The 24469-nt window shown below is 49.5% G+C and overlaps 1 protein-coding gene and 1 pseudogene across 1 annotated transcript; both read left to right on the plus strand.

The window, feature by feature from the left end:
* Positions 1-581: 581 nt before the first annotated feature.
* On the plus strand, positions 582-2070 carry LOC142814108 (uncharacterized). Its single transcript, XM_075892043.1, has one exon. It carries the CDS (start codon positions 713-715, stop codon positions 1850-1852), a length of 1140 nt encoding a protein of 379 aa, XP_075748158.1. The 5' UTR covers positions 582-712; the 3' UTR covers positions 1853-2070.
* An 897-nt stretch (positions 2071-2967) lies between these two features.
* Positions 2968-24469, plus strand: part of LOC142814480 (uncharacterized) — a 91319-nt pseudogene continuing 69817 nt past the window's right edge.

The following is a 24469-nucleotide window of genomic DNA, read 5'->3' on the forward strand; positions in this document are numbered from 1 at the left end:
GTCTTTTCCCACCTTGAATTTCGGTGTCAGTGGAATCCTGGTCACTTTCCGCACGCTTTGTTGTAAAATTCATGAACTGAATGACCGAAAATCCCTGGCAAATAGTTCTTGGAAGACGGAGCCGACGTGATGCGCGTCCGCTCTCTTCGGCGACCAGCGCGCCCTCCCCTACTTTTTGGGAGATTTTTCATGTTTTTGCCCGGGGGGGCGCTCCGGTCGCCGAGCTGAGCAGACGTGCTCCGAATGAGCTCCGCTGTTTTCGCTAATTGTGCCGCCTTAATTGCTTCCAATCGATTGGATATCATCACTGCAGTGTCCGTGAACATCCCTGGACTCGATTGATACTATTTTTGGTCCGGCCAACCCGACGTTTTGTCAATTTTTGACGTTTTCTTCACTTGTGCGACGCTAGGCCTAGTGGACCACGCCTAGGCTTAGCACGAGTACGGCCGGGGCGCGCAGCTGCGTCAGCCGCCCGGCCCGGCTCGACGATCGACTCCTCATCGCCGAAGATGGCCTCGGCCTCATCGCAGCTCAACGTCGTTTCCCACAACCGTTTAGTGGCCCTTGCTACGGAAGACATGGATTTTTGTGCAGGCGGCAACGACACTACGACCACCGACACGATCAACGACCAAGAGGTGCTACGCAGCACCGGCCGCACCGCAGTCGTGGTGCGCGGCAACGACTTACACCCAAGCAACATCGCGGGATGGAAAATCTCCGGAAAACAAGCCAACGACTTAATAAGCCCCAGCTTAACGAAGTTACCCAAAGCAGCAAGCCAACTCCGCAATTTAGTGAAGCTCAAGCAAAACGCATGGTAGCGACAATTACTAAAGCGTCCCGCATGCCGCTGAATTTGCCGCGGGAAGAGCAGAAGATTGTAATACGACCGAGAGGAGGGCTATTCCTAGCAAAACTGGAAGCTGACATCGTAATGTCCGCAGTCATAACGGCAGCCAATGTTCCCAAGTCCACAGCGAAAGCAGATACGATCTGTATTAATCCCACGCAGAACATCATCGTGATCAGCACGCCCGATGAAGAACGAGCACGTTACTACGCAAGCGTACGCTCTCTGTACATTGGGGGCCGTAGCTACGAAACGCATGCCTACTGCACCACGCCTCACGGCACAGTGAAAGGAGTAATCCGTGGCATCACAGTAGAGAACACTGCCGAAGATCTGCATGAGAATATCGTTAACCAAGCAAACCCGCAGGCCCTCGAAGCACACAAGATTGGAAACACTACCTCAATCGTCATTTTGTTCGCAGGAACAAAGGTTCCCAACTACATAAAGTATGGCTCCATTATAGTAAAGTGTGGATTATACAGACAACACCACAACGTATGCAAGACATGCGGCAAAATCGACCATCGAGCCGATGTATGCCCCACGCCGGAAACTAAGATCTGCTTTGCGTGTGGCGCGCCTAACCCAACGGCAGACCACGCGGCGCGGTGCAAGCCACGTTGCAAACTGTGTAACGGAGCCCACGCCACGGGCACGGAAGGCTGTACGAACAAGTACAAGGTGCCCTTCGTAGTTACTCAGCGCAGATGGGAGCGCAGAAACGCGGGTGTCAACGTTTTCGTCGCAAGACTTTCCGCAGCTGCCACCGCAACAACAGAACGAAGTGCATCTATCAAAGAGAGGACGCAGCCGCTCGAGGAAGCGGGACAAAAGCAGGAGACAATCGGCGAGCCGCGGCAGAAGCACCGACGGCAAGCGCAGCGAAAACATGAATTACAACCGCAACCAGCAGCGACCGGGCGATGTTATAAATGGGGCCCAAGCAATCAACCCGCAAGCGGCGAACCGCAATCCGCTCAACCACGTAGCTGAAGCAAAGGACAACACCATCCAGTCACTACGCAATGAAAATGACCAGCTCAAGCGATGCATCGCTGAACAGAGAGCTCAAATGCAATAGATGAACGCTAAGTTGAACCAACTCATCAACGCACAGCAGCAGCAGCAGCAACAACAGGTGACTCCGCCACCGCCACTGTCGCCGCCGCAGAGTCAACGAAGACCCCCAACGCCAAAGGAAAACAACACAAACTCAGCCATGGAGGTACAAGTCCCAGTTACTACGGAAGCTAACAACGCAGAACCCGAAACTATCGACGTTGCTAGGACAAGCGAACCGGCACCCAAGAAGCGAGCGCTCGAATACGCACGTGAACGAAGAGTCAACGCTAGGCTGGACAGCCTAGAAGAACGTCAAGATTGACTAGAACAGACCATGAAAGCCAACTACGAAACCCTGAGCCAAGTCATCAAAGCTACTAACGATCGCCTCGATGCTACCAACGCACGCCTCGACACATTGGTTACACCCGTACATGGCATGCAGTCTACTATACAAGAAATACAGACTAAGTTGGATGCACTAATACACGCGCTGATGGCGTCAGGACTAATCCCCCAACAGGCCTTCACCCAACCGCAATAATGGACGGGACAACGGCAACAGGCACCGCTAACCACAGAAACAGAGCACAGACACAACAGCATCATCGCCTCATATGACAATGGAACCCCAACGGCATACAGGGGAGAAAAGCATCGTTACAACAGTACATAAAACAAAGCACCAAGAGACCCGACGTTATAATACTACAAGAGACGCACAGTGAAACCCCACTGACGTTACCGGGGTACAGATCCTTTGCGAAGCCCCCCAGCGCACGAACGGTTGGGAAAGGCGCAGCGAAGGGGGTCTGCACCTTGGTAAAGAAGAAACTAACTTCAATAGATCACGAGCTGCTACCCAACGGTGCCATCGAGCACAGCACGGTTGAAATCGTCACCGGGAAGCGCAAGCGCGTTGAAAGCACTTTTATAATCAACGTGTACAGCAATCCGAAGCACTTCCAGCAAAAATTCCGCACCCTTGTGCACAAAGCGCAACAGCTCGCGGGCTCCAACGTAACCCTACTGTGTGGAGACTTCAACGCTCAACGTACGGCATGGGGGTATCCATACACGACGGCGAAGGGCCACAGTCTCTACGACGAAACAGTGGACGCAGGTTACCAATTGCTAAACGACCCCAACGCACCTACGAGAAACGGAACGTCGTCGCAGCGAGACACAAACCCGGACCTCGCTTTCATAAGCACGGCCTCAGCACTGCGTGGAGTCACGTGGCGGAACACCGGGGAGACGTTGGGAAGTGACCACTGCATACTTGAAATTACAATACCCATCGCAGAGAACACGCAAAGAGCACAGCAACAGCAAATCATCGACTGGCACGAGTACAGAAAGAAATTAGAAGACAACGTTATGGAAAACATTGAAAACATAGAAGCATGGACCAACATGTTGAACGCCACGACCAAAGACGCCACTCAGACGGTAGAAGCGGAGCCGGAGGCTACGATGCTGGACAGCAGACTAGCGCACCTCATGGAAGCCCGCAACTCGCTGATACGGCGCTGGAAACGTCAACGCCACAACAGAAAGCTACGCAAACGTATAGCACAACTCAACAGAGACATCGAGCATCACAGCGCAGTCCTCTGCAGACAGCAGTGGCACGCGGTGTGTCAAGAAGCGGACGATCAACTACACAAAGGCAAGACGTGGCGCCTGCTACGCCACTTGCTCAACGATCAGACAACCAAGGGAGCTCAGCATTACATGCTGAACAAGACAATTCACAAAGCCGTCAAAGAAATGGGAGAGGCTGAGGTGCAACGACGCCTGGACGCCAAGTATCTCCCCGTAACGCCAACGGACCCACTCCCCAGCTACGAAGGGGCAACCAACGAGAGACTAGATGCCGACATCGAATAATGGGAAGTGCGAGCGGTTCTACAAACAATCAACTGTAAATCAGCATCCGGACCGGACCACGTCACCAACAAGGCATTGAGGAACTTGAACGACACGGCAATCGAAGCCCTCACCAAGTACTACAACCAGTGCTGGCGGACAGGCAAGCTACCGCAACAATGGAAGACCGCGAAAACGGTCCTGATCCCAAACTGGGCAAACCACCCAGCATAGAAAACCTGAGACCCATCTCTCTAACGTCGTGCGTGGGCAAGGTGCTTGAACACGTCCTACTCAACAGATGGCAATGTTATTTGGAAGAATCCAACATATATCCACATACAATGCTGGGGTTCCGGGCCAAACTGTGTACCCAGGACGCCATGCTGTTGCTCAAGAACTAAATCATGGACAGACACTTTCCCACGTTGGATAACAGAACGGTGCTCGGACTGGATCTCCAGGGAGCATTCGACAACGTACACCACTCGGCCGGCCTTCGGCAGGTGTCCCACTTCAACATGGGGGAGAGGACGTTCGCTTACATCAAAGATTTCCTGACCAACCGCACCACGCGGCTTGTGGCAGGAGAACTACAACTACCGCTCAAGCAGCTGTGGAGCACGGGGACACCGCAGGGCTCGGTGATCTCCCCTCTGTTGTTCAACCTTGTCATGATAGGCGTTGCAAGAAGATTGGAACGCGTTTGAAACATCAAGTACACGATCTACGCGGACGATATCACGCTGTGGTCAACGGGAGGAAGCGGAAGCCAGATCGAGGCAGCCCTCCAAGAAGCCGTCGCCACCGTAGAAGAATACCTACGACCCACCGGACTCAAATGTTCACCAACCAAGTCGGAACTGCTAGTGATCTCACCGCGAAGTGCGCGACGCCCGACAACGCAGAACATCAACGTGGCAACCCAAGACGGAACGCCGATACCGCACGTGCAGACGCTCAGAGTTTTGGGGCGGCCCCTCCAGGACTTGAACCGCAACAACGTGACGGTACAGAAGCTCCACGCAAAGCTCTCGCTGGCCACCCGCCTACTCAAGAAGGTGGCCACGCGGTACCAGGGCATGCGAGAAGACAGTCTACTACGACTCACCCAGTCGTTTGCAGTCAGCCACATCTCTTACGTAGCGTCGTCCCACAATTGGAAAGCGGCGGAGAAGATCAAGATTGACGCGATGATCAGAAAGGCGTACAAGACGGCCCTGGGCTTATACCCCCACACCGACACAGAACGCATGCTCGCGTTGGGCGTTCACAACGCGCTGGAAGAAATCGCAGAAGCCCAGCGAACGGCGCAGTATCACCGCCTGTCCCAGACCAGGACGGGAAGAACGATACTACAGCGCATCGGAATCAACGCGCCAGCGACGACTCCAGAGGTAGCAAAGCAGCTACCCCGGGACGTACTCCAAAGACTGAGGGTTCCACCCTTACCGAAGCACATGCATCCACAAGTGCACCAAGAAAGAAGAACGACGAGAGCCAAGGCCCTCACAAAAGGTCACGCCAACGATCCGCGCGCGTACTACGTGGACGTGGTGAAGTATCCCCACCGGCCAAACACGTACGCAGCAGCAGTCATCGCAGCAGACACTGGAGTACTCACAAAGTCGGGAAGCATACGGTGCAAGTCGCCCACGCAAGCCGAGGAGTTTGCAATCGCACTGGCACTAGCGATCCCGGATTGCCGCACGGTCCTCAGCGACTTCAAGACGGCAATAGCCAACTTTGCTACAAACAACGTCCATGGAACCACTGCAAGAGTATGTTCAACTATAGCAAGACCGGAAACCAACATTACCGTCAAGTGGTTCCCTGCGCACGCCGGGGAGTTGGACGTGTGCCCGAACCGCAACGAGGAGGCAGATATGGAAGCACACGCGCTAACTAGCCGCGGGTCTCTGTCAACGCATTCCTCGGAGCCGCAACGACCCGATGCCGAAGACGGAGAGTATTTTATCACAACCTACGCCGACGTTCTGCAGTGGTACAGAACGAGCAGACGCCTCTACCCACCGCCTCACCGAGACCTACAACGCAGAGAAGCAGCCACACTACGGCAGCTGCAAGTAGGAGCAATATGGACCCCCGTCTGGGCAAAGCACGTTTGCCCGGAGGTTTACACCACTGATGTATGCCAACACTGCAAGAAGGCGCGAGCCACCCAGAAACACCTCCTTTGGGACTGTGCACCACCGCCGGGTAACCAAGAAGTAATGCCAAGAAGTTTGCCATAAGCAGCAAAATTATCAGCCGAGAGCCAGGCAATCAAACAGACGTGGTCCAGCACGTGCTTAGCATCCTGGAACGCCTGCGGCCGAAAGCGGCGCCCCCACAGGTTTGACGCGAGTAGGTTGCTGCTCCGGGACGTCCGAGCACGCTAGTGTCTCGCTTTAATCCCCCTACCCCTTCCCCCTTTATGCCGGACCGTCAATAAAGTTGTTTTACTCACTCATTTTTTTGCCCTTGCTGAAGCATCGTCATTATAAAGGCAAACGAATAGTGGCAGAACGTATATTGAAGCTTCCCTCGCACTATGGAGTGTTCTACTGATCCGCATATTTATTACAAATGGCTCTATTGAGGTGGGGAGGTGAGGTGGGGCAAATGACTCTACATCGTGTGGGGCAGCTTTGTGACAAAGTTGTTTTTGGCTGAATAAGATTGGGAAAAAAGGCTAGCACAATGTTACACAAACAAAATTTCATTTGATTTATCTACAACTGGTTTTTGTTCTAGCAACCTCACAGTTGTATGAAAATTTATTCATACATGTACCTCCTCAATCAAGATGTTTTAACTCAAAGATACCTTGTTTGCCTAGTGGATTCAATTGAGTACAAAATTGCGTCTTTACAGTCCAGCCATCTCCAGTTCTTTAGGGTCCTCTCCATAGTGCTGATGATGTGCCTATCAGGTTTGATTTCTGTCACTCATCCCAGGTAAAGGGGTCGTTCAAAGTTGGCTGTGTCAAAGTTATCCTTGTCGAAGGTTTTTTCTCTGGAACCCGCCCCATCGAATCCTAAACGTAGCTAGTATAGAGAACCAGCGCTGGAGTTTCTAAAGCCACCCTGGCGGTGAGAGCGCGCACTTCTCAGCTGCTCCTGCAGACGAGAGTGGCGGCTTGTAGAGATGGTGCGTGCGCGTATTGCCGTAACAAAACCAAAGCAGTGGCTAGTTGGGCTGGTTGGTATTGCATTTTTTGAGAGGAATATACTTTATTACTGCAGAGAGAATGTTTCAGAGAAAAGATATAGCAGAGAGTAAGGACAGAGTGCACACTTACAGCTAATTTTATTGCACATATGGCGGGAATATATATACGGTCAAGAGGGCAAGGAGATCACCCACAGAGGAAAGGACAAATGATGGCGCATGCGCCAGACCACCTTATTCCAATCTTAACATGACAACTTAACTGAAAAGATACGTGTCAATCTGTTGAGTAATAGATACATGTATCTTTTCAGTTAAGTTGTCATTTTAAGACGAGAATAAGGTGGTTTGGAGCATGAGCCATCATTTGTCCTTTGTTCTGTGCGTGATCTCCTTGCTCTCTTGACCGTATATATATTCCCGCCATCTGTGCAATAAAATTGGCTGTAAGTTTGCGCTCTGTCCTATATCTCTGCTATATCTTCCTTTTCTGATGGAGGCGAAAATGGTGTAGGCCCGTATGCTCAGGTATGGGTGAACGTAAAAGAACACTATGTGTTTGAAATTGCCGGAGCCCTCCACTACGGCGTATCTCATAATCATATGGTAGTTTTGTGACGTTAAACCCCACATATCAATCAATGCTATTTCTTCCTTCTGAAACGTTCCCTGCGCACTAAGGAAATATATCTCTCTGAAGAAACCAAAGGGCACTGGTGGTACTGCTGCGTATTCAAGTGCAACAGTATTTAAAAAGAAGGACGTGTAGTGGAAAGAGAGAACGTAGAAAGAGGAGGCAGCGTTCCCTTCAAATGGTCAGCCAAGCAAAATTCTGCTTTCGCTCTTCTTTCTGGTGCTGTCGTTCTCGTTTCTAAACCGATTGCACGTGTCTGCTATATTTATTCGATAGTGAAGACAGCCACCAGTAGAAACTAGGGCCAAACAGTCGAGTTTAAACGGTGTTTTGCCGGAAATGAAATCAGCATAATATGCAACCAACGTCTTTGTACACTTTTTTATCTGGCCCGCTGAGCATTGAGTAGTGAAGTTCAAGGCTATCAGACTTTCAATGCGTCCGTCCATTTGACCATCACCACCAAACTCCTTCTGTTGTCACTGCGTGCAGTGAACGAAGCGATTGTCAGGTAGTCCTTTTTTTTGTAAGCAGTTGCGTCTAAAGAAAGCTGCGTTGCCCAGGAGACTTGTGCAGGGCCACGTTCATACGCCTCTAAACTGTTGTAAGAGATAGTCGCGCGGTGAAAACTCGATGACGAAGTGCCTTTGTTTAACTTAATTTGTGCAAAAGACAGGGTTCTTGTTACGAACAAAGGATGGGAATACTCAAAGCTTAGCTTTATGGAGCCAGCTAATTCGGTAAGCGTTTTTTTTTTACTTGCCGTGGCTAAGTAACATCAGAATTTATGCCTATCTAGAGAAGTATCAAATGTCTTCAATGTTTACTTGTTGTTTATTTCACCTAATGCACAGTTTCAGTTTTTTCCGCTTGCCTGTGTCGGCCTAAAATGAACTTGTCTGTTCAACATCGATAATTGCTAGGCATTCATTAGCCAACAAGATATCATTCTGAGGTACGCTGCAGGTTGCGTACCAAGATTGTGACCGCTTGGGGTTCTCCTATGCGCACATATCTTATGGTTCACGGTTGCACTTTTTATATTTCGTCCCCATCTAACTGCAGCCATTTTGGTCGGAGATCCATCCCGCGCTATCAAGCATGAGACCGAGACACCACCCGTGCTATGCTGTCACAGTGGTTTGCTTGATCAACGTCCACGTACATACATACCGCAACCAGGGTGTACAGAATGACGCGTGTCAACATGTGGACGATAACGATGATGGGGCATTTAGTGGGCACGGGGTAGTGAGCCTCTAGCTTCTCTCGAGGCCGAAGAAGACGATCTTGTGGCTCACTTGTTGAGGACACGCTGCTTTCGTCGTCCCAAGGTGTATCTGTGTTTTATTCGCGTTGTACCGCGACACTGATAGAGTTGCTGGTCCGCAACCCTGTCTGATGCTCCACACGCCAGCTGGGAGCCACTCATCGAGTCCAGACGCATTGTCACCTGTAGAAACACCAGTGCATCGCTCCAGTCGACGGTTGCGAGGCCTCGCGCCAGAGCTGACTCACTCGCCGGAACCTGCTAGGCACCGCACACCACAACCAATGGCCAACGCAAGCACACAACAGGTGCCCCAAGGCAGCTTTGCGATGCACACATCTCAGGTGACCCTCTTTCAACCCCTCGTTCCCGATCGCTTTAGTGGCGGTGCCCATGAAGACGTTCACGACTGGCTTGACCACTACGAGCGTGTTGCCAAGGTAAATGAGTGGTCGGAACAGGAAAAGCTTTCACGCGTCTATTTCTACCTTGACGACGGTGTTCGTACTTGGTATGAGAATAGAGAAGGCGATCTGTCAGCTTGGCCCGACTTTCGACCGAAGTTCGTCGATACCTTCGCCAATATCGATAGAAAGGACCGTGCGAAGCAGTTATTGGAGCTGCGGGTTCAAAAACCCAACGAAACCGTTGCAATGTTTGCCGAGGACATGACTCGTCTCTTTCAACCAACTAACCCACACATGACGGAAGATAAAAAGTTGAGTTACCTCATGCGTGGTGTCAAGGAACAGCTTTTTTGCCGGGCTACTGCGCAACCCTCCAAGTACCGTCGTTGACTTCATTAAGGAGGCTACGACTATCGAGCGGGCCCTTCATCAAAGCTGCAGGCAATATTGAAACATCTACCCCCTAGACTATTAACCTTCCGAATTCACGCATCGAGACTATGCGCATTTCGGAGGGGGAGTAATGCCACAGAGATTGTTCCTACTAATTATTTTACAAAGAGGACCAACGGGACGCTATGTGAGCGTCTACAGTGCCTCGCAACTAACTAGACGCTATGTGAGCGTCTACAGTGCCTCGCAACTAACGAGACGCTATGTGGGCGTCTGCAGTGCCTCACAACCAACGAGACGCTATGTGGGCGTCTATTGTGCCTCGCGCCTGCTCACGCATCTTCGTCAGAGCAGCGCATGCCTCCGGTGTACGAGCACGAGCCGGGCAGACTGACGGAGGAGTTGTTCAGAAAGGGACACGTATGCGAAACGCTTTTAGCAGACTGTTCTTTGTGTCATAGCTACTTTTCTGGGCACAAGTTTGCCCTTAATAAATCATTGTGTGTGTGTTCCCCCTCTTGTATTATGTGACATTTTGGTGAAGGTACGGGGTATGATTGGAAGTCACCTTGGCACAAGAGAAAGAAGCCCTGACCCCCAGCGATTGGAGCCTGGCGAACTTACTCCAGTACACCAGCGTTCAAGTCGCCGCCTCTGAGGTGAGTCACCTGAATTCGGACCACTCCTCCCTACTCCAGCAACATGGGCAGCGGTAACCGCCAATCTCAGAGAAATGGCCAATCCAGCATCAACATCTGAACTCATAGTGTCTCCCCCATGCTTACCTAAACCCTTTCACGGTGACGCGCACGAAGATGTGGAAGACTGGCTGGAACATTTCGAGCGAGTCGCAAGGACCAATGCCTGGGATGAGGCGAGGAAATTGGGCCGCGTGTACTTTGCGTTGGAGGATGGAGCGAGAATATGGTTTGAGAACCACGAAGGGGAAATAGCGAGGTGGGAAGACTTTCGGCAGCAGTTCCTTGCTGCGTATGCCAGCACAGATCACCGAGAAAGGGCAGAAAATGCCCTTCAATGAAGAAACCAACGCACGAACGAGAGTGTCAGCATGTATATCGAGAACATGTCCCGCCTCTTCAAACGAGCCGATCCGAACATGACCGAAGAAAAGAAAGTGCGCCATTTGATGCGTGGAGTCAAACAGGACTTATTTGCAGGCCTGGTTCGCATTTCTCCTCGTAACGTTGCTGAATTCTGCACAGAAGCCACGACCATAGAAGAGCACTGCAGCAGTGTGCCCGTCACTACAATCGGGATGCCGGTAGTGAGCTTGCGGGCGTCCTTATGGCAAAGCGATTTAGCAGCAACGAGACGCTGAGGGAACTGGTGCGTTCTATCGTTCAAGAGGAGCTTCGTAACATTCTCCAACCGCAAGTCATGCCGACAGTTTCATCCCTCACATCCGTCATCCGTGATGAAGTTCGGCACGCCATTCTTCAGCCGGAACCAGAAGTGCAACCTCTTCGAATTCAACAACCCCTGCAGGAACGCCTTGTATAAACGTACGCAGACGCTTTACGCCAACCTGCCGTCCACAATGCTTCGTTCGCGACTCCCGGTGCTCGCCAGTCAGCTTCGACCAACCCACCTTTTTTGGAGAGCAGAGACCACGGAAAAGCGATGTGTGGCGCACACCTGACAGGACACCGCTCTGTTTTCACTGCGGAGAAGCTGGACACCTTTACCGACACTGTCCATACCGAAGGGTTGGTCTGCGTGGGTTTTCTGTGTATGCTCCATGCCCGCGTAATGGTGAAAGGCCTATAGAAATAGAGGAGAACCTTTCAAGGCACGGATCTCCAGCCGCTAGCTTCCAGCGCAAGCCAAGGTCACCAGCACCAAATCGTTATCGATCGCCAAGTCCACGACGTTCAAGTTCACCACCAAATTCACGAAACCGTCGTTTAACGAGCCCTCGTCAGGAAAACTGAAGCGAGCGACTTGGGGAGGCAAGGCCGCTGATGTCCGACAGAGCAAAGATCCTCCGTCAAGGCCCCAGCGAAGCAGCCACGAGCAGAAAATGAGGGCGAATATAAGTAAAAAAAATTTCTTCAGACTTGCGTGTTACAATGGACGGGCGGGAATTTAACGTATTGGTTGATACTGGTGCCGATTATTCAGTCGTAAGCTGAGCAATCGCAAAAGACTTGAAGAAAGTTTTGACGCCTTGGAGTTGACCGAAAATACGCACGGCTGGGGGCCATCTGATAACACCTCTGGGAAGATGTACCACCAGGATCGGCATTCAGGGTGCCACTAATGTCACTGATTTCCTAGTTCTGCCAGAATGCTCGAGAGACGTAATAATCGGAATAGATTTCCTGCTAGATAACGGCGCCATAATAAACCTGCAGAATTCTAGTATTCTTTTTTCGACAAAGCTGGCCATAGACGAAGAGACGGGATGTTCTGCGTTGCGTGTTATCGACGGCGACGGAACCGTGCCACCACGATGCAGCGTCCTGGTTGGCGTAAGGAATGACGCATTCGTCGACTCTGAAGGAATAGCGGATGGCAATGTCGAGCTGCTGCTAAAGAAAGGTATTTGCATAGCTCGAGGCATTATTCTCTTACGTGGTGGGCTTGCCAACGTACTGCTCACTTATTTCGGAAATGAAATTCAGCATGTCGCAAAAGACACTGCCATCGCTTTTCTGCACAGCTTTACTGAAGTTACCGACTTATGTGCCATTGCGTCAGGGCCGCCTACTTCGGAAACTACGCATGACCTTGGAACATCAGTTTCAATCAGCCGAAGTCTATCGCCAGCCGAGTGGAAAATCCTGGAACACCTGATAGATGAATTCGCAGAATGTTTTTCCACTTTATCAAAAGTACGTTGCACGCAGATCGTGAAGCACAGGATTATAACAGAGGAAACAACCAGGCCAGTGTATCAACACCCTTACAGAGTTTCGCCGAAAGAACGAGAGGTTATAAAGAGCCAGGTGCAGGAGATGTTGCGGGATGATGTCATTCAGCCATCTAGCAGTCCGTGGACATCGCCCATCGTTCTCGTGAGAAAAAAGACAACACGTTGAGATTCTGTGCAGACTACCGGAAACTAAACAACATAACCAGGCGGGATGTATACCCCTTACCGCGTATTGATGACACATTGGATCGGCTACGGCACGCCAGATATTTCTCTTCGCTCGACTTAAAAAGCGGATATTGGCAAATCGAAGTGGATGAAAGAGACCGTGAAAAGACCGCTTTCGTAACCCCGGATGGCTTGTACGAGTTTAAAGCACTACCTTTCGGCCTCTGTTGTGTGCCAGCGACATTCCAGCGCATGATGGACAGTGTCCTCACGGGGCTGAAGTGGCAGTCATGCCTAGTCTACTTGGACGATGTTGTGGTATTTTCTGCGACGTTTGACCAACACGTAGAGAGACTGTGGTCAGTGCTTCACGATATCCAGTCGGCCGGCTTGACAATCAAACCAGAAAAGTGCCAGTTCGGCTCCGACAAGCTTCGTTTTCTGAGACACGTAATCAGCGCGGAAGGTGTTGGCCCTGATCCTGACAAGACTGCGGTGGTCGCAGGATTCCGAAAGCCCAGAGAGAAGAAAGAGGTGCATCGATTTTTGGGCTTATGCGCTTACTACAGACGATTTGTAGAAAATTTCTTGAAAATCGCTGAACCTCTAAACAAACTCACAAAAGACGAAGAATCAATCGCTTGGGGTGCAGAACAAGAAACAGCTTTCAACGAATTAAAGCAACGTTTGCAAAGCCCGCCGATCCTTGCCCACTTCGACGAGACCACTGACCCGGAACTCCATACAGAAGCAAGCAATATTGGTCTCGGCGCAGTACTCGTACAATGGCAAAATGGATAAGAAAAAGTAATAGCTTACGCCAGCCGAACCCTCTCAAAAGCCGAAAAAAAACTATTCCGCGACAGAAAAACAGTGTTTGGCAGTGGTATAGGCTATCAGTAAGTTCAGACTATACCTCTACGGAAGGCCGTTCTGTGCCGTCAGCGACCACCACTCACTTTGCTGGCTGGCGAACTCAAAAGACCCGTCGGGACGTCATGCCAGATGGAGCCTCCGACTGCAAGAATACGACATTACTGTTGTATACCGGTCTGGGCGAAAACACAATGATGCCGATTCCTTATCACGCTCGCCACTTGACTCTACTCCTTCCGAAGAAGACGACTCGACACTTCTCTGTGTGATGGAAGCCTCAGATATTGCGGAGCATCAACGAGCTGACGCAGAACTGCTCCCGTTGATCGAACACCTCGAAGGGCGTGCCGGCCAGGTCCCACGTGTATTTAAGAGAACATTATCTTCATTCTGTCTCCGTGAAAATGTGCTATACAAAAGGAACTTCGGGCATAACAAAGAGAAGTTCTTACTCGTCGTTCCGTTAGCAATGATACCCGAAACCCAAGAAGCTTGTCATGACAAACCATCGTCTGGTCACTTGGGCGTCAGCCGGACATTTGCCAGAATTCATCAGAAGTATTACTGGCCCAAGCTGCTGGCGTCCGTGCAGCAATATGTGAAGACATGTCGCGAATGTCAAAGGCGCAAAAGACCACCACTGAAGACGGTCGGCCTGCTCCAGCCCATAGAACCGCCTGCTACACTATTTGAGCAAGTTGGAATGGATTTTCTTGGACCCTTCCCAATGTCATCATCGGGCAAGAGGTGGATCGTAGTCGCCACCAACTACTTAACGCGGTATGCTGAAACCGGCTGCCTTGAGCGAGGAACGGCAGCTGAAGTAGCCAAGTTTTTCGTGCACAGAAGATTTCTTCGACATGGCGCCCCAAAGGTAGTAATCACCGACCAAGGAGCAGCCTTCACGTCAGAGTTGATACAATGTTTGATGATAATGGCAAACACCAGCCATAGGAAAAGTACTGCGTACCATCCCCAAACGAATGGGTTAACTGAACGCCTAAATCGCACGATCGCTGACATGCTGTCGATGTACGTGGACTTGGAGCATAAAACGTGGGACGAAATCCTGCCTTACGCAACGTTCGCCTATAATACGGCCCTCCAAGATACCACCCGCGTCACCCCATTTCAGCTTGTCTATGGTCGCATAGTGAATTCAACTCTCGACGCCATGCTCCCAGTCGACAATGACCCCTACGAGCCATCTGACATTGACAAATTTCTGCAGAAAGCTGAAGAAGCACGCCAGTTGGCAAGGCACCGAATCCGTCAACAACAGTTCAAGGATGCGGACTACTAGAACCTGCGCCGCAGGGGAGTCAAGTACCAGCCAGGTGATCAAGGATGGATCTGGACACCAATACGACACCGTGGCCTGTCAGAAAAGCTCCTTCGATGGTACTTTGGTCCATACAATGTCCTTCGCCGGCTAGGTGACCTAACTTATGAAGTAATCCCTGACGGACAAGAGCGCTCGAAACGGCAAAACCATGCGGAGGTCGTCCACGTTGTCCGCATGAAGCCATACCACGAAAGAGAATGAAACATCTACAACCTCGACTATTAACCTTCCGAATTCACACATCGAGACGATGCGCATTTCGGAGGAGGAGTGATGCCACAGAGATTGCTCCTATTAATTATTTTACAAAGAGGACCAACGGGACGCTATGTGAGCGTCTACAGTGCCTCGCAACTAACGAGACGCTATGTGAGCGTCTACAGTGCCTCGCAACTAACGAGACGCTATGTGGGCGTCTGCAGTGCCTCGCAACCAACGAGACGCTATGTGGGCGTCTACTGTGCCTCGCGCCTGCTCACGCATCTTCGTCAGAGCAGCGCATGCCTCCGGTGTACGAGCACGAGCCATGAAGACTGACGGAGGAGTTGTTCAGAAAGGGACACGTAGGCGGAACGCTTTTAGCAGACTCTTCTTTGTGACATAGCTACTTTTCTGGGCCCAAGTTCGCCCTCAATAAATCATTTGTGTGTGTTCCCCCTCTTGTATTACGTGACAATATGACCGCATGTCCTGCAATGTCCCAATCAATGCTATCGCCATGACGTCTGAGAGTCAGAGCGGCTTGCGAGACTTGATTAGAGAGATAGTCCGCGAGTAACTGCAGAAGTTGCGAAATCCGGTTGCTGAAAATCCCATCGCGTCGATCGCTGAAGTTGTACGCGACGAAATCCACCAAGCGTTGTCTACGGGTAGTCCTGATGCTCAGCAGCGTCCTATGTGCTACACTGCCACTCTCCGACGTCCACCACCCGCTATGCCGACGCTGTACCACCAGGTGCCGATGACCGCTTCGTATCCGCCGAAAGAGCAGACACTGCATCAACCACCCACGCTACAGCCATACAACCAGCCGTACGCAGCCACCCCATGGGAATCGACGCGTCCACCGACCCGGAAAACAGATGCATGGCGCACAGTGGACAGACGTCCACTGTGCTTTCACTGCGGAGGTGCAGGACATATTGCCCGTCATTGCTGACATCGAGGTGATTCATTCCGTGTTCATCGACCTTGGTTTGACGGTCGACGTGCCAACGACGAATACACTCCGCGCCGTGACGACACCTCTTTCTATGGAGCCCGTTCTCACTTTGAGGACGGCTCTACAACTTCAGAGAAGGCAATGTCTGCTCACCCTCCTGGTCCGAGACGTCGGTCCCGCTCTCAGTCCCCCGCGCGTTCACCTTTGTCGCACCACCGCACCTACGCGGACCTTAATACAAGAAGGTCACCTAGCCCGCGCCGGGGAAACTGAGAGCGGTGACCTCCGGGGGCAAGGTTGCAGGCCATAAAGATGATGACAAGAAGCCCCCACAGCACGACGTCATACAGCCGATAAGCCATGAAAACGATGAAATTGTGACTGCTGACCTTAGTGTTCTTCTTGACGGCCAGAAAGTAACAGCTTTAGTCGACACTGGTGCCTGCTCTCCATTATCAGTCAGGACCTCGCAGACAGCCTCAGAAAAGTGAAGACGCTGTGGACGGGCCCTCATATAAGAACAGCAGGAGGCCAGTTATTGATGCCCTTGGGAAGATGTACCGCAAGAATTGACATCGGAAGTTCTCCTTTCACTGCGTCATTCGTCGTTATCGCCGCATGCTGCAGAGACGTAATTCTTGGCATGCACTTTTTAGGGAATATGGTGCCGTCATCAACATACCGGAAAGCTTGATTACGTTTTGCAACAGTTCGGGCTTACCGAATTCTCCAGAGGCGCGACCAAACCAACTGCGTATTACTGATGACGATGTAGTTCCCCTCCGAGGTCATGCACGCTTGTTTCTGGGGCCGCCGCAGCTCAGTTTGACGCTGAAGGAATGGCAGACCGAATAAGCTCGCTGCTCTTCACCCACAGTATTTCTGTCACACGAGGTATCGTCAGAGTTGCTGCTGGACGTACGGACTTGCTGCTGACCAATTTTAGTGCTGAGCGCCGGCACCTTCCTAAAGGCACGGCTGTCGCTTACTTCGACGATGTCGTAGATGCCGAAGGCTGCTTGGCGGTATTCGACGAGTCACTAAATCTTCATTCAGCGCCTGTTCTGGACGTTAGCATTACTTTGCCGAAAGACGACCGATGCAGACTCTTTGAGCTACTGGCCAAATTTCAAGACTGCTCTTCGACAACATCAAGAGTTGGCCGCACGCCTCTAACCAGGCATCGAATAATTACCGAGGAAACGGCGAGACCTATTCACCAGAACCCTTATCGCGTGGCTCCAAAAGAACGTGAAGCGATACAACAGCAGGTAGACAGAATGCTTGAAGGTGACGTCATTCAGCCTTCACAGAGCCCCTGGGCGTCGCCTGTAGTCCTCGTTAAGAAAAAGGACGGCAGCCTGCGCTTCTGTGTGGATTACCAGAAGCTAAATCAGGTGACCAAGAAAGACCTATATCCACTACCGCGTATAGACGACTCTCTCGACAGACTTCGACATGCTCGATACTTCTCTTCAATAGACTTGCGGAGCGGATATTGGCAAATCGAAGTGGACCCGGGAGACCGCGAGAAGACCGCTTTTGTGACACCAGATGGGTTATATGAATTTGAGGGCTTCCATTTGATTTGTGCTCAGCCCCTGCTACCTTTCAAAGACTCATGGATACCGTGCTTTCTGGGTTGAAGTGGAAAACATGCTTAGTATATCTGGACGACGTCATAGTGTTTTCCGCGACGTTTGACGAGCACCTTGAACAACTTGAGGTGGTCTTACGAGCCATACAGTCCGCGGGCCTGATGTTGAAGCCTGAGAAGTGCCAGTTTTGCTACGAAGAGCTGCGATTTCTTGGTCATGTTGTCAGTCATGCTGGTGTTCTTCCCGATTCTGAAAAAATCGCAGCCGTAGAACAGTTCCCTATGCTGACCGATAAAAAGGCTGTCAGACGATTTCTCGCCCTCTGCGCATATTATCGACGATTTATCGCGGACTTCACACGCAGAGCATCACCGCTAACTCGCCTCACGAGAGAAGACGTCACTTTTGAGTGGAATAACGAAGAAGAAGCTGCTATTAACGATCTTCGCCAGCGACTACAAACAACCCCAGTCCTTGCCCACTTCGACGAGAGAGCCCCTACGATGCTTCACACCGATGCTAGCAATGTTGGTCGGGAAGCTGTGCTTGTGCAGCAGCAAGAGGGCACAGAAAGAGTAATCGCTTACGCAAGCAGAACGTTAACACGCACTGAGGCTACATACTCCACGACTGAGAAGGAATGTCTCGACGTGGTATGGGCGGTTACAAAATTTCGTTCGTATTTATATGGCCGCCCTTCAAAGTAATTAGCGACCACCACTCACTGTGTTGGTTAACTAATCTTAAAGACCCTACCGGCCGGTTAGCGCGTTGGAGTCTCAGGCTGCAGGAATTCGATATGGCAGTCGTACATAAGTCAGAGAAGCGACATATGGACGCCGACTGTTTGTCCCGTTCACCCATTGAGTTGGCAACCCTACCCGAGGAGGAGGAAACATCATTTCTCGGTGTCCTCGACACGATCACCATTGCGCAGCAACAACAAGACGACGCTGAGTTGCTTGGCTTAATTACCTACTTGGATGAAAGATCTCGGAAGGCGCCAAGAGTTTTCGCAAGAGCGTTGTCATCATTTTGTTTACGTGGCGGAGTACTCTATAAAAGAAATTTTTCGTCGACGGGATCTGCCTATCTACTCGTCGTCTCAGCAGCCCTTCGCACCGAAGTACTGAAAGCATGCCACAACGAGGTTACCTCTGGCCACTTGGGTTACACAAGAACGTTGGCCAGGGTACAGCAAAGGTATTACTGGCCAAGACTAACCACAGCCGTGAAGCACCACGTTCGTACTTGTCTCGACTGCCAGCGGCGCAAGTCACCGCCAACTAAACCAGCTGGCCTCTTGCAACTCGTACAGGTCCCAATGACTTCATTCCACCAGGTCGGCATGGACATTTTGGGCCCACTCCCTACTTCTACTGCAGGCAACCGATGGGTTATTGTCGCGACGGATTATTTGACCCGTTATGCCGAGACAAAGGCTATCCAGAGAGGTACAGCAGCGGAGGTGGCAAGATTTTTTATCGAGAATATTGTACTGAGGCATGGTGCACCAACCGTCGTAATCACAGACAGAGGAACCGCATTTACAGCAGCTCTTTTGGACCATGTTTTGATGCTGAGTGGAACAACGCACCGTAAGACAACCGCATACCACCCACAAACGAACGGGCTGACAGAGCGTCTAAACAAAACCATTGAAGACATGCTTTCTATGTACGTTGACGTCGAACACAAAAATTGGGATACAATCTTGCCTTACCTAACGTTTGCATACAACATGGCCAAGCAAAAAACGACCCGCATGACACCTTTCAGCCTCATTCATGGACGGGAAGTACGAACCATGTTAGATGCAATGTTACCGCACGAAGGCGACGACATCGTCCCGGACGCCGACACGTTTACGGAACGCGCAGAAGAAGCTAGGCATCTTGCACGTTTACGGATCAGCCAGCAGCAAGACTACGATGCAGGCCGCTACAATGCTCACCGCAGAACAGTCATCTACCAAACTAGCAACAAAGTATGAGTTTGGACGCCCATACGAAAACGAGGACTTTCCGAAAAACTCTTAAGAAGACACTTTGGACCGTACCTAGTTGTGCGACGACTGAGCGATGTGACTTACGAAGTTGTTCCCGACTGTTCGTATAGTACAAGACGTCGCCAGCACCATCCTGAACTGGTTCACGTAGTTCGCATGAAACCTTACGTCAGCGAGTGATTGCGTGATACTTTACTTTAGAAAAAAAAACTGCATTACAGACTGCACATCGGGGCGATGCTCTTTGAGAGAGAGGCAAACGACGCGTGTCTACATGTGGACGATAACGATGATGGGGCATTTAGTGGGCACGAGGTTGTGGGCCTCTAGCTTCTCTCGAGGCCGAAGAAGACGATCTTGTGGCTCAGCTGTTGAGGACACGCTGCTTTAATCGTCCCAAGGTGTATCTGTGTTTTATTCGCGTTGTACCGCGACAATATGCCACCAGAAAAAAAAGTGATGCCGCAGCCACTACTTATTCATTTTTTTTTACTACAGAAGTGCACAGTGTAGTATCGTCACCGCACGGGCATGTAAGCCGGTACTACCATAGCACAAAATCCCAAAGAGAAAATGATCACGAGGGAGTTATCTGCACAACACTGTCTCTTCAATGCCACATGCATAGATGCAGTCCGCTTTGCAGAGCTTCTCTTTGTTTTCAAGTGCTATTTATGTGAGGGTAGCCTACGGACAGTTTTTTAAACCACAGTGCAGTATTACTAGCGCAATGGCTTTTAGAGCTGTTCGTTCCAAAATGAAGCGCGGCAGCGCCACAAGAGCGTGCGCTCATTGCAGTCGGTCGTCTGGGCGCGGATGGCTGAGTTGTGTCGCGACTACCTGCCAAGTGCTGTTTGTCGGTGAGCCACCTACCAGTTCTGGTCTCCTAAGAAACAAAGACTTCGGATCAATGCAAGTCTCAAAAAGCACGTGAAATTTTGGAGGTTTAAATAATGCTAAAATAACTGCATTAGAAACCACATCAGCACATCTTTCACAGTATTTAGAGGTACTATTTATAAATTATTATTGAACCCTTGCAATAATCCTCATGTGTCAGTGCTGAAATAGGGTTTGCATAGATTTTTTCATCTTGTGTTGTCTATCTGGTGGTCAGCCAACCTCTTGTGCAGTATTAGCTTATGTGTGCCCAAGAATAATCCATAGTTGAAAGTTCGTGCAGTCGTGTGTCTTGTTGTCCTGTTATGAGTTTATACAGCCATAGGATATAACTGCAGACTAGTTTACCTGGCTTGCAACCCTGTAAGACATGTTTAGAAATCATGAAACACCTTGCGTTTTTTTGTAAATCAGCCAAACAAGCTTGTCTTAATCAAGTTTCTTTGAAATCTATTCCTAAATATTTTAATCTCTGGCAGATTTTTTTTTGCACAATGATTGTTGAAATATTCGTTCATTTCTTTTCATAATGGCCACATGGCATTTGGTCTGGATAGTTCATTATAACGTCTGCTTTCATTGTTTTTTATTGTTTTTATTGTTTTAGTTTGCGTAAATGTTATACTGCAGTGCTTAGAACCTAGTTTGAAGTGTTTATTTCTTTTCACGTATGCAGGTGTTTGAAAAAGCTCAGCGTTTCATTAAGACCTGGCTGTTGAAGTTTGTTAACCCTTATGGAGGTTAGGAAAGGCACTTCACACATGTGTTCATACATTTGCAGCCCGATCGCTGCTGCCCCTCAGAGCAGGGATCTGCGACAGCCTGTGATGATTCGTTTCCTGCCCAATCGCTGCTTGCAGGACCCTGGGCAGCCCACTGTCATTTCCTCATCTCCTGCTGCAGCCTCTAAATCATCGCCCCACCTCTGCTGCCCTGGCCAGCCCTATGCCCATAGAGGTTTGCTCAACTCGCCTTCTAATTTGGGCTGCATTACTGAACAGCAGTAACTTGAAAAGCTTAACTGAAAAATAAATGGTTTGATTTGTTATATTTAGAAATAAAGTTACAAAACTTGTGTTCTGGTATTCTTATTTATAGATTGCCCTTGTGCAGAATATTTGCACCGAGCAGTTACTTATGTTATTGTTTTTTAGCTAATACCAGCCTATGTTACAATTTCTCGCGAAACCGAGGAGATATGTTTGGAGAAAACTAGACAGTAACTAGACTTGTGCAGTCTTATGCTCTACATGCGGGGAGGGTAATAGGAAATGCAAGAAAAAAGGCAGAAAACGAACGATTTAGTGGAATCATGTTGTGTTTCTCCACTGGTTATCCAATGATCAGTCGCCTTGAAGTATACTACACTGTGAAGCTCGTACGGGGCTGCTATAAGCTGCTAGAGAAAGTTCTGGGGCGTATTGTAAAGTTTACCTGCCAAGGAATGCCAGTAGTAAAAAAGCCCATATTAATAACGGTGGATTATTGGCAAGCCAATGGTAGCCGATATTCGTCGTAAAGCGAATGCTGGCGTAATAATGGCATTTCTTTGGCAAAAAGTGGCACGAGATTGGTCCTATGCTAGATGTATGTTGGAAACTACGTCGGTGAAAGGACGGGCCTTCATTGGCATGTGTAGAGTGGGCCGGCTTCGGCTAGATATTGGCAAATGAAACGGCAGAACGTCGGCCTCAAGTCGGCTTGAACAACGGTCCTACATCGGAAGAAGTTGCACTTGGCCAACATGCCGAGCTTGGGGCAATATTGCGACCGACATTAGCCAATACGGGTCCAAGATTGGTCCAACACCGGTGTGCTGCCTGGGTTTACTTGAATGAGCGACTATTCTATAGACTTGCGGCTTGAGGAAGCAACGAGGACATTGGAAGTTAGCATTTTGTATGGTGTTAAAATGAGTTTTACTATTAAGAACATTAACCTTCCAAGTTCTGACGTTCCTTTCACAATCACTCTGGTAGAAAAAATTGTGTTGCATGGCGCGTCGTTATTTGCTCCATTTTCACGAGGTCAGGAAATATAGTTTAACCAGTGAAAACATAAAGTTGGAGAGCAGGCTAAATAACCACACTGAAATGACAATGTGCGTCGGAATGAAAATATGGTGGTTTTTGACGTTAAACCCCACATACCAATGAATCAATCAATGAAACCAATACGTATATTGTGTGAATATTATCGCGAAAAATAAGTAAATGCAATATAATGCAGGTTGGTCGTCAGAAATAGCGACGTAGACTTGTTCCTATACATATTAATAACTCTACTAGTGTCAGACCGAACATTTCTAGCACCATCAGTGCGACCAGAATGTGGTTTTTTGATCGCGAACAATAGTGGCAGCTACAACTTATGTCCCTGTGCAGCCGCACATAATAGAGACATTTTAATTCAGATCGCTCATGATCGCGATCGAAAGATCCCATTGGACACGAGCGCGCGGTATCAGGTGCAGCACGCTAACATACACAACACGCGGATAAAATGTCGCACATAAAAAATAAAACACACACAAACTCAAACACGTTTTCGTTGTGCCTTCCTTTGTTCGTTTAAACGCAAGCCAGTGAGAACGTCATGGAAAATAAAATCACACTGACCTCGAAGAAGGTGGACATCCCTGTGAAAGCAGCTCTTCTTGATGTCCTTACCTGGTTCACTTTGCCGATAAAGGCCTTTTTTGCCATATCGGCAACGCTCAGCGAAATGAAGCCTTTTTCGAGGTTGCCCACAACGCCGCGGTAACCGGCTCCGCAAACGACGAACGTGACTTCTGGTGAACCCCGCAATTTAAATGACTTTTCACGGTTTTACTAAACCACATCTGTTTCACACCTGCCACACAGTTTAAAGAAGCATAGAGGCTGCACACAGAAAACGTATAAGCCCGGTAGCACAAGACAAGCAACACAACCAATCGCACAACCAGCAAGCACCATATTGGCAACAAAGGACTGCGAAATGGGCTTGTCTTGGCTGCTTGGAGTTGACCGACTCTCCCGAAGTTCACATGAAAAAAAAAACTCGAAGCTGGCGAAAAAGAGAAAACTCATTCACACAAATTCATATTCATAAACTCACGTTTTTTGCACGCGTATAAAAGCATGCAGTAAGTATGATTGGTCTCAGTTGTTTATTATTTTTTTCACGCTACCGAAAATTGTATTTTGGCTTTCGTAGTGCGTCTGTCAGGTGTGGTTGAAACATGGCTTGAAAACGTCCGGTCGCGCAAGAATTCAAATGGCAGCTAAGCATTCTGCAATGATCCCGTTGATTCTCATCGACGCAGTAACAAACTGGACCTACCTACAGCAGAGAGCATGTGAGAAAAAAAGCTTTTTTTGAACTTCACTAAGCTTCCTGGCTGATTATTCTTCAGCAGCATGCCGTGACGGCATACAATAACTGGCGTATATAAGCATACATATACGTCAAAAGAACTCAACCAGTACACTCAACTTCGAGGAGACCAACAGAGAAAAAAAGCACATCGAAATTTAATTCATCTATGTTATTCTAGATTAACGACGAAAACAGAAAATGCAGATCTGCGAGATATTGACTATTTTCTGTTCAATAACCAGGGTAATGGTAGAGATATTCTCGTCTGGGCCCCGTAATAATTGTGTGGTGTTGTTTACAATTTTTTCACAAGCCGTAAGTGTTACTTAGATGAGTATTCAGCTGAACTTACTATATCTGGAAGCATTATATTATTATTTATCTACCATATGCATATTCCAGAACTCAGCGTAATTATTAGTGAAGAAACAGCTGAGCTGTGGAGAAAAAAATATTTGTACCTAAGTTGTAAATGATGCGTAAAG

The sequence above is a fragment of the Rhipicephalus microplus genome, chromosome 4 (assembly GCF_043290135.1).
Source record: "Rhipicephalus microplus isolate Deutch F79 chromosome 4, USDA_Rmic, whole genome shotgun sequence".
NCBI lineage: Eukaryota > Metazoa > Arthropoda > Arachnida > Ixodida > Ixodidae > Rhipicephalus > Rhipicephalus microplus.